The sequence below is a fragment of the Aristolochia californica genome, unplaced genomic scaffold (assembly GCF_029961685.1).
Source record: "Aristolochia californica isolate CCGP_79_NKW_82.1479 unplaced genomic scaffold, dmAriCali1.0.hap1 SCAF_2, whole genome shotgun sequence".
Classification (NCBI taxonomy): Eukaryota; Viridiplantae; Streptophyta; class Magnoliopsida; order Piperales; family Aristolochiaceae; genus Aristolochia; species Aristolochia californica.
Window position 1 is genome coordinate 44,380,407 of NW_027181881.1, and position 11,273 is coordinate 44,391,679.

The window sequence follows — 11,273 nt, forward strand, 5'->3', positions numbered from 1 at the left end:
TGGTGGTGGTGGTGGGTGTATTCTGTTTATACAGAGAGAGATTCGAGTTGCAGAAGGTGGTAATTTCTTCTCGTCATTGTGGAGATTTTTGTTGTCTTTTAAGCTAAATTCATAGAAAAAAAAAAAAGAGGAATTGCAGGAGGCGAACGGCCTCATGCATACACCGTGGACGGCATAGTTAAATTCATGCCTTCGTCATCATGTCCAGGGTTTTCGAAGGACATTCGGACGTTACTTCTCCACTGGAGATGACTCAAGAGTGTGTCTGCGTATGGAGATTGGAGACATACATATAAAGATTGTGAAAAGATTTGGACTTTTTTAATGGTTTTAAAATCAACAAAACCTCGTACAATCGATGTTCGACGTTAATCCTGCATCGAGCTTTGCCATGCCCTTCCTGGTTGGAAATTTCACCACAAGATCATCAAAAACTCCTTGATCGAATTTCATACCCTACGACCATCTACAAAAACATCTAAGCTTCAATGGGGTCATAAAACCCCTGCATCATCGTCATTAATCTTATCCTTCCACTTCTCAGCCACCACAAAAGCCTAGTTAGAGACACTCCCCGCCACAGTTGCCGTATACTCGACGTCGAAAACAACTCTCTCGAAAGAACCCCACAAGCCCAGCTTTGGTCAGACGTCCCCAAGAAAATATTTTCCACCGCACTTTTTATTGTGCACACTAAAAAAATCATTTTTACTACATAATTCACTTTCACTTTCCAGAACACTTTCAAAGTGACCCCATTTAATCTTCTTTAACCACTTCAATGGTACTAGTTAGATGTTCTACAACATGCTCACAGTAAATTGAACCTAATTAAGAACTGATCATGGAAAGAAAATCAAAATTACAAGTGCTCGGATGAGCTTAGCTTGTGCAACCGTAACAATCTCCTTGGCAAATGCAGTAGAATCATACTTGTTTTCTGTATTTATAATCAGAAGTGACATGTGGGTCTTGAATACTGTTCCCAGCCACACCAAGATCAACCCTCATCCTACCAATAATCACAAGAGATTACCTAGGGAAAATTTTATTACAGAATCGCAACTATTGTGCAAGAGGAGATCATGTGTGATAAAGGCGCTGCTAAAGCTCATTGTTGAGGTTCACATTGTGAACCAGGAGAATATATAGGGGGGGTTAGTCCACAATGACGTGGAATGAATTCCCTCCGCGTTACCTAGGTCATCACAAATAAGGCGTTAGTGTAAAAAGACTTGAATTGAAGTGAGATTACACCATTTCATTTGCCCAGGCAAAAACGGAAGAAAGTTGATTCCAACCTTTTTTTCGAATCATTCACTTACCACGAGCGACGGCGTCGCTTCATTCCCCCCCCCCCCCCGAAACGAAAAATCCCTCTCATTTCCTCTTCTCCTTTCCCCTCGCTCGGCCTTCGTCTCTCGACGATTTTTTTCACCCCATTTCTTCCCCTCGTCTTCGCTCTCTCTGCTTTCTCTCATTTTCGCTCTTTGCTTTCTCAGTTCACCCCAACTTCATTCATCCCGTCTCTCTCATTGTGCAATACCTAGGGTTTCTGCCATCGGCATCAGCGATTTGCGGAATTTTAGGGTTCTTACCGAGTCAATGATGCTTCGGAGAACGGATTGGGACAAGAACCTCATCGACGCAGAGCAACGGAGGGACATTCGTTGCCGTGAGGTCGATCTTCATGCCGTAACAGAATTTCGCGGCGGTTTCGAAGGTCTCAAGCCGCCTGGGAAATCCAAAATCGAAGGTCTCGGAGCCGCAGGGCTCTTCGACGACGAAGACGACTTATTATTTTTTATTTTTTTCACTTTTTAAAATTTTATTCTAATAACATGTAATTCGTATATTAATTTATAATAAACTTTAATCATGAATTAGTTTAATTATAATAAACTTTAAACCACTGGATTTACATTTTGTGTTAATATATTATTAATTAATAATACGTAAATAAATATCTTATGTTATTGATAAATTAATATATTTATTTATTTATTATGTATTTTTTATTTTGTATTAAAATAGTGAGTTTTAATGTTAAAAAATATCTTATGTCATTACAAAATAATTTATTTATTTATTATATTAGTTTATGTTATTTTTAAAATTTTATTTATTTTAAATAATTTATTCTAGTCACACGTAATTAGTATATTAATTTATAATAAACTGTAATCATTAATTGGTTTTATTATCCAATTTCTATAATTAATTAAACCATTAGGTTTATTTATTATATTCTCTTATGTTATTTTTTAATTTTTTTATTAATTTTATATAATTTATTCTAGTCACACGTAATTATTGTTTTAATTTATAATAAATTATAATCATTAAGTAATATAATATAATTTTTCATTCATTAAGATATTAATATATTGAGGACTACACGTTAAATAACTTATAAGTGTAGTAATCATGTTTATTTTGGTTAATTATATGTTTAGGTATATGTTCTATTTAGTATATTATAAAAGGTTACTAATTCTCTTCTTTATATCACATTTTTCATTTGGGGGCACTAACATTGGAATTTGTTTTCCAGTCACTTGAACTCATCTATACTAACACCCAAACATGAGTTGAAGTGGAAGCAATTCATCTCAATTCAATTTTCCACTTCATTTCCATTTCATTGTGGACTAACCCCCCCCCCCCCCCCCCCGTAATTAAGACAAGATGCTTCAGTAGCCGTTTTAACTTTTTGAAGTAAAAGCATAAGAATTAGTTTAGATCTTGTAATTGACTTTTTTGAATGGAAGTATTCAACCCTTGTAATGGATCTTATTTAAGAGATTGAGCTTAAGAAAGTACATTTTTACTTTAACAAATCTCAATTTGTATCAAGTTACAGGTAGATTTTGGCAAAAATAACATAGCATTCATGATTTCGGACTAGACACAAGGATAATGTTAAAAGTTTTACCCAATTACTAGTTTCACCATTTCAACTTTTACCCATTAAACACAGGCCTTGTTAGTGCCCTTGGTTAGAAAGTCATATCCCAAGAAAAGCTTGAAATACTTTTCTTAGTGCCTTACTAAGTTATGACATGAAATACCTTATTAGTGCCATACTAAGTAATGACATGGAAAGTTTTAGAAATTTCCAAGGAATATGAAATGGATCTATTAGTGCTTCTTATAGGAAATAAAAGAAAATCAACAATTAATCTCATACATTACCATACTTATTTGATAAATTTTCAGTAAAATAAATTATCAAATACAAAATTGCCTTGTGCTGAAAGTATTACAATATCAATTGTCAGATACTTATTCGAAAAAATTTCATATGGCTTTCCGACTCATCTTGGCAGGAAAATCTTATTTGGAAAATTATATGATATTTATAATAAGCATTTTCAGCTAAAAAAAGTGTTTCCAATAAACATAAGGCACTAATGTTTCCTAAAAACGTATTTCTACTAGAAATTCCTTTCCAGCATTTCCAGGAAAAGGCACTAATAGGGCTATAGTATATATGGGTATTGGACACTCCTTATCATGATGCCGGTTGTTTATTTAGTTTAGATTTTATAGATAAATTATTTAGTTTTACCCATTTTCTGATTGTTTACGTGATTTATTATATATTTATAAAAAAATAGTTAAATAAACTGAAAAATATAAAACGACCCACAACTTGAGCCAACTCTACGAAACTCCAAATAAGATCTGTTTAATCGTTTGAATAATTTTAGTTTCTTTTTGACAGTATGGATGAACTTAAGTTTATAAGTAATTCCCAGTAAACGAAGTCTAATAAAAATAACTAGAACCGTGTATGATCGTGAAAAGGAAAAAATGGAATCAAGGAGGGTGAATGGAATTCCTCAATACTGTTTACTCGTTTTGAAATCATTTGAAAGGTCTCCTCATGAGACCATCTCATTTGAATTCACTCTTGATATTTTAGACAAATATAAAGCATTTTTTATTACAGAACGCAAGCAGTAGTGCTCCTGCCTTCTTCCCTGCACCCCGAGCTCATGCCAGTGGAATGGTAAGACCTGGTACAGCATTCAACAACAGTAAGCTGTTTAAAAACACTGCTGAATCAGAACCACTTTTTTCCCAGATTGAACAAACAGCGACATGGTTTTATAAAGATTTAACAGAGAATTAATTGAAAGAGGTTCTTACTTCCACATTTGGTGCCGGAAGGGATGGGGCGGCCGCAGGAGTGGGCAACGAAGGCGACCTTTTCAGGGCTGATAATCTTCTCCATTTCCTTGGTTATACGACTGCAGATGCAAGGGAGGTTGCAGCGTTGGACGACCTGGCAGCATTCGGCCGATGGGGGCTCCTTGGGTCCTGAGATCCGGACAAACCTGGCACAGTGTTGGGTTAGAGCTTTGAAATCTTCCGAGCAGTCTTGGGCGAGGACGTGTTCGCCGGAGAGTGTAATTCCGGCGACGACAACTGCCAGGAGGAGGAAACAGTAGCGAATGCTCATGGCTCCCATTGTTTTCATCGGTTGTATTCTGTTTATATTTATAGAGGGAAGAGGTGATTCCAGTAGCACTAGGTGGTAAGTCCTCCTCGTTATTGTCGAGATTTTCCTTGTCTTGAAGCTAAATTTAGAGAGAAAAGAGACGAGTTGCAGGATGCATGCGAATGGCCTCTCATGCATACTCTGTGCGACTTAGTTACATGTCAGGATTTGTTCAGAGATTCCATCTGGTCAAGAGATATGCTTTGGTCGTGCCCTGCAGCAGCTGTCACCAATGGCCTTCTTCCCTGTTTCCCCACAATGAGCCTTCCCCCTTCCTCGTGAGGTGGAGGATTGAGATTAGTTTTAGACTTAATCTGATCTCTCTAAAGAACACAAGAAAAACGGTATTAACATAGTATTGTAAATTCTAAACCTCCTTTAACCTCCTCATCAATGGTTCTCATTGAATGATGCCTCAACCATCTTTGTACATTACATTTTCTAAATGCAAACTTAATAAAAATACTGATAAAAACATAATAAAATGGGACAACCGTTTGCTCATAACAGGTTAAAGGTCTGGATTAAAAAATAAGATCTATCGGGGAGAGACATTCGTTTACAATTCATGTGTCATGTTTCACGTAAGAGATGTTCCATTGGAATCCTCGTGTAGGTAAAGGTCCCGTTAGTTTCTTGGTTGAAAATTTATATTGCAGGAAAAACTAAAAATGTATTTTCTAAGATACATATTTCCAAAACAACCTTCAGATAAAATCACATGAAAGTTTTTATAAAATTTCTAAAAAAAATTAAATGGACATGTTAGTGAGTTTTTTTCAGAGCAATGATGTAGAATTCGACTTGATTATTGCCTGTATGTATGTGTAGCGTCTCTAAAATTTATCTTCTAGTCAAAATTAGAAAATGGAGTTTCGGGAATTTCGACCTTGTAAAACTAGGAGATTGATTGTCCTTTATGAAAAATAATCTAGAAGATAAAAAGGAGAAAAAGAAAGAAAAAAAGAAGAAGGAAAGTTCTACTTTTGTTTATCGACCATCGCTGTAACGTTTGTGTAGGATTGGATGTAAGAAGAAGAAGCTGAAAGGAACTCAGTTTTCTCATCCCATGAAGCAACATTAGGATCATGATGAAGCCGAAATTCAACTCAGTTTTGCTTGTCTGGTTTCAGTAAGTTCCATTGTCCCCTTCACCACTCGACTTTCAATATGCCCTAACGTATTCAATATCAAACCAACATGGATCATGATGAAGCTGTTAATTATTTTATTTTTAAATCTATCCCATTTTAAGTACTAAACCTTTCCTTGAGATTTCTTAAGCCACATACAACATGAGATAGAATTAGGATTCTGGCGGTTCCCTCCAATGACAGGCATCAAAGTTATTCAATGTTTAATGCGTATAAACTTGATAGTAGTTCAATCTAGAATGCTTTAAAAAGTATATTCATTCATAAACCCAATTGATGGGAGAAAAAATAATTACAAATTAGCGTGATGCTCATGTAAGGTTAAATAAGACTATTATGATTTATAAAAAGATAACTTGGCTCGTTTGCTCTGTAATATTCACCTTTCTGAAGGCAGTGAGCTTACTTTAAAAGGAGAGCTGGTAGCAAGAGAAGGCAGTCATCTGCTCAAGAGAAAGTAGCCAGTAGGTGGAAGACTAAGGCCTCCAACCATGCAGAGCCCTCCCCTTCTCTCAACTGCTGCAAGAAGGTAAATTAACACTCTTCTTCTTCATGCAAGTTAATCTTATAGTATCGAACAGTCTTGCTAGCCTTCTCGTGTTCTTCATCGTCCTTAACTGGTACCGTCGTCATTGCCTTCTTCTTCTTTGTGACGCACAGACTTGAAGGAAAGGTGGCTATAATAACTGGAGGAGCGAGCGGCATCGGTGAGAGCAGCGCTCGGTTGTTCTGCCGTCATGGAGCCAAAGTGATAATTGCAGACATACAAGACGACTTGGGTCGATTCCTCTGCGAAGAACTTGGACCCTCTTCCACTTCTTTCGTCCACTGCGATGTCACCCAGGAGGCCGACATCCAGAAAGTTGTCGACACGGCCGTGTCCATGCACGGCAAGCTCGACATCATGTTCAACAATGCCGGGATCGCAGGGAATTCCAAGATGTCCATCTTCGAAGCGGACAGAGCCACGTTCGAGAAGGTCTTCAACGTCAACGTCATCGGTGCATTCCTGGGGACCAAGCATGCAGCTCGTGTCATGGCCCCAGCCCGCCAAGGCTGCATTGTCAACACCGCCAGCGTTGTCTCCATCGTCGCCGGCATGGGGCCTTGCGCGTACACCTGCTCGAAGCACGCTGTGGTGGGGCTGACGAAGAGCGCCGCGGTGGAGCTGGGACAGTATGGGATTCGAGTAAATTGTGTGTCGCCGTATGGGGTTAAGACTCGCATGACGAAAGCGTTACTTCAGATGGAGGATGTAGTTTTTGACAAGGCCATGGGTGGGTTTGCGTGCTTGCAGGGAGCGAATCTTAGTGCAGACGATATCGCAGAGGCTGCTATGTATTTGGCGAGCGAGGAGTCAAAGTACGTGACTGGGCATAACCTTATCGTCGATGGGGGCTTCTCCGTCTTCAATTCAACCTTCACTCATATGATGCAGAACTCGGTTCAGTGACTCTTCTTCTTCCATTGACACAAAGTTGGAATTGGATATGTGAGAAATATTTCTGATTTTTAAGTGTTTTGCAGTTACAAATTTTAAAATATTTATTATAAGGAAAATCTCTTTTAAAAATATATTTATTGTCTTTGTTAATTATTAATGTAAAGAACCAAAAAAAGAAGTAAGTTTGATGTAGACAGTACTCGAAGAAGAAAAATCACAAGAGAACCGATATTAAATAGTAGATACTGTTAGCCAAGAGGGAAATGCAATACTACCCATAATTCAGACTTAATAAAAACACAGGAAAACAAGGGAGGTTGCAAAATACATTGGAGCGTTGCAATGGTGGCAACTTCTCTGGGTTGATGACTTTCTCTGTTTCTTTTGTTGAAGATAACCTTGAAACAGAGATCTCGGAAGTCTTATGAAAAAAACGAGGAGGATAAAGTGAAATATAAACACTTACTACTTAAATTTTACATAGTTCAGCAAATTGCTACATCTACGGGACGAGAGCTGCAGACGATTTTATTAATGAGTAATCACAAATTAAACTTTTTCTCACAGCAGAAACACAACGACGCAGATACAGCGTCCCGAGAATTCTCTGTATCTAGCGGCGATGTTGCAGCTTCACACGACGGTGAGGAGCAGCAGCTTCGTCTTTCCTTATTCCGGCAGCAGCAGAACAACGATGGAGATCTCTCAGTCCCGAGAGACTCCCTCTGCTTCTTCTCACCCGAACATCGTCGCCCACCAGCACCGACAACGACAACGGCAACGGCTTCGAACAACAACTCTGGCAACAGCGCAAAGTCGCGACTTGACCTCTCCGGCCACGGCGACACAGTCCTCTGCTCAGCCGCAGCAGCGTCACGGCTTCACGACTCTCTGCCTCTTCCAGTAACTGAGTCGTCTCACAATGTATATCACATCGACACACACCCTAATCCCACAAACAGAGGTCCCCCGAATATATTTCTGTCTCTGTAGGCTTCCCCTGTTTTTCGGCAAAAGAGTCGTTCTGCCGAGCGACTCTGTTCGCACACACGTCTCTGTTTAGGCAATAGAGATGAGGACCTCCTCGGCTTCGGATCTCTTGTCGAGATTTGCTTTCTTTTCCGAACCACAGAGTTTTATCGCACCACGCCGGCGTTCGTTGTTTCTCTTGTATCTATTCGGAACTCTACGTGTTTCAGGGAAACACGAAATATCAGAAAGACGGTAGACCAGACTCCACTACTCAACAGGAAGATCCTGTAGAAATGGGTTGAAGATAAACATCATGGGCAGGACGATAAATCTTTTTGTTGATTCGATTTGATTTATAGATGCATGTATAAATATGTAATGTTTTAGAGGCTCTTGTTGTTGTGTTTTTTTTTTTCATTTAAAAGAATCTGATCTCTCTAAAGAACAAAAGAAAAACGGTATTAACATAGTATTGTCAATTCTAAGCCTCCTTTAACCTCATCGATGGTACTCATGGAATGATGCCTCAACTAGGGGTGGCATCGAACTGAGCAGAGCACGAACCTGTCTATGTTCGAGCTGAACTTGATTTAAATATTTTGAACTCGAGTTCGAGCCGAGCCCAGCCTCGTGCCTAAAATTGTTATCGATCTCGACCCAATAATTTTAATCAGCTTCGAGCCGAGCTCGAGCTTTAACATTCATTTAAAACTTTTCAAAAAATACATGTCTCGAGTTCGAGCTCCAACATACATTTAAAAATTTTCAAAAAATACATGTTAGATAAATTGTAAATAAAATTATGCATACATTTTACATAAAGGTGGGCATGACCTCTACTTAAAATTGGACATAAGGGTGGTATTGAATTGAGCAGAGCCCGAACCTTCCTATGTTCGAGCTGGGCTTGACTTAAATATTTCAAACTCGAGCTCGAGCTCGAGCCGACCCTAGCCTCGAGCCTAAAATTGCAATCGAGCTCGAGCCTAATAATTTTAACCAAGTTCAAGCTCGAACTCTAGCTGAGTTCAAGCTTAACTTACATTTAATACTCTACATAAAATATATGTCAAATAAATTATATATAAAATTATGCATACATTTGTTAGAAAGAATGATAGGGGAGGTTCGGGATTGAATCTCAATAATGGATTAAAACGCACTAATATTAATATTTTTTACCCCAAATGTTGTCTAACTTATTTTTTAATTTTTAAATTTGGCCATAAATTTACTATGACCTCCTTAGTGCCTCTCGTTGAAAATTTATATTCTAGCAAAAACTAGAAATATTTTTCCTAGGATACAAATTTCCAAAAAAAACCTTTAAATAAAATCTTATAACTATTAGTGACTTACTAGAAAATTACGAGAAATATTTTAAATTTTTCTTAGAAAAGTTAAATGGACCTCTTATTGCCTCTTTTAGGATAATGAATAAAAATTAATAATTAATCTAATATATTACTATATTTGTAGATAAATTTTTAATCGAATAAAATGTCAAACACAAAATTCCTATGAAAATTGCCTCATGCTAAAAGTATTACAGCATCAACTATCAAATAATTATTCAAAAATTTTCTATACGATTTTTGCAGGAAAATCTTACTTAGAAAATTATATGATTTTTTTAACAAGAATTTCCAATTAAAAAAATATTTCAAAAAAACATGAGGCACTAATAGTCCCTAGAAACATAGTTTAATCCCTAAAAAATTTTATTATATTTTTTCACTTGTTTATTTTTCCCTTCGTCCTCTGGTTTCCGCCGAGGACGAGGAACGACGCGGAGGAAAAAGCTTCCAGCGACGCCAGTGAGGAACTTTTGTCGAGGATAACGGCTGCAACGGAGGCGGTGGCGACGGAAACAAAGGTGAAGGTAGACGAGGGGGCAAAAATCGAGCGACGGCCACATAATCGATGGCGACAGTAAGGCAGAAGGTGGTTGGCGAGGCAACTGTCGACGGCAACAGAGGCAGGGGACGGGAGGGGCTTGGTGGTGACAAGGGGAGGAAGAATTTTCCCCCCTCGCTCTCACTCCCGCTCCACTCGTCGTTCAACGTCCCCCTCCCCGGTCCCAACTCCCCAAAATCCCCCGAATCCTGCACCGTTCGTTAAATTAACGAGTCGGCACGGGAGCTATTGAGCCAAACTTGGATTTGGTCGAGCTGATCTCGGATCTCAAACTCTACTCGAGATCTAGGGATACCGAATCGAACCAAGCCGCTTGCGAGCCAGCTCGGTTTGAAGCCACCCCTAGCCTCAACCATGTTTGTACATTTCATTTTCTAAATGCTAACTTAATAAAAATACCAATAAAAATATAATAAAATGGGACAACCGTTTGTTCATTATAGGTTAAAGATCTGGATTAAAAAATAAGATCTATCGGGGAGAGACATCGTTTACAAGTCATGTGTCACGTATCAGATGAGAGATGTTCCATTGGAATCCTCATGTAGGTAAAGGCCCCGTTAGTGTCTTGGTTGGAAGTTTATATCACAGAAAAAACTAGAAATGTATTTCCTAAGATATATGTTTCCAAAAAAAACCTTCAGATAAAATTCTATTACTGATTTACTAGGAAATCACATGAATTTTTTTAAAATTTCTAAGGAAAATTTAATGGACATGTTAGTGAGTTTTTCAAAGCAATGATGTAGAATTCAACTTGATTATTGCCAATACGTATGTGTAGAGTCTCTAAAATTTATCTTCTAGTAAAAACTAGTAAATGAGTCTTTTGGAATTTCGATCGTGTAAAACTACTAAGTCTAAAGCTAGGAGATTGATTGTCCTTTATGAAAAATAAGGTAGAAGATAAAACGAAGAAAAAGAAAGAATGAAGAAGGAAAGTTCTAATTTTGTTTATCGACCGTTGCTGTAACGTTTGTGTTGGATTGGATGTAAGAAGAAGCTGAAAGGATCTCAATTTTCTCTTCCCATGAAGCAACATTAGGATCATGAAGCCGAAATTCAACTCAGTTTTGCTCTTCTGGTTACAGTAAGGTTCCATTGTCCCCTTGACCACTCGACTTTCAATATGCTCTAACGCATTCTGTTGATTTTCAAGACTCCATGAATTTAGCTCATGGAGAAAAAGGGAGAAAGACCCATTGGAAGGAACACCAGAGGAAGAAGAGGTTATGGACTTGATTTCCCAACCCCCCCTGAAGCTCTATTTATAAATTAA

The 11,273-nt window shown here is 38.0% G+C and overlaps 2 protein-coding genes across 2 annotated transcripts; one reads left to right on the plus strand and one right to left on the minus strand.

The window, feature by feature from the left end:
• Positions 1–3,999: 3,999 nt before the first annotated feature.
• LOC137955137 (uncharacterized) lies at positions 4,000–4,477 on the minus strand. The gene is made up of 2 exons (XM_068802006.1): positions 4,156–4,477; positions 4,000–4,022 (listed from the first exon to the last, which is right to left on the minus strand). Exons 1-2 carry the CDS (start codon positions 4,475–4,477, stop codon positions 4,000–4,002), a joined length of 345 nt encoding a protein of 114 aa, XP_068658107.1.
• Positions 4,478–6,137: 1,660 nt separating this feature from the next.
• LOC137957187 (borneol dehydrogenase, mitochondrial-like) lies at positions 6,138–7,141 on the plus strand. The gene is made up of 2 exons (XM_068804923.1): positions 6,138–6,190; positions 6,322–7,141. Exons 1-2 carry the CDS (start codon positions 6,153–6,155, stop codon positions 7,112–7,114), a joined length of 831 nt encoding a protein of 276 aa, XP_068661024.1. The 5' UTR covers positions 6,138–6,152; the 3' UTR covers positions 7,115–7,141.
• Positions 7,142–11,273: the final 4,132 nt, after the last annotated feature.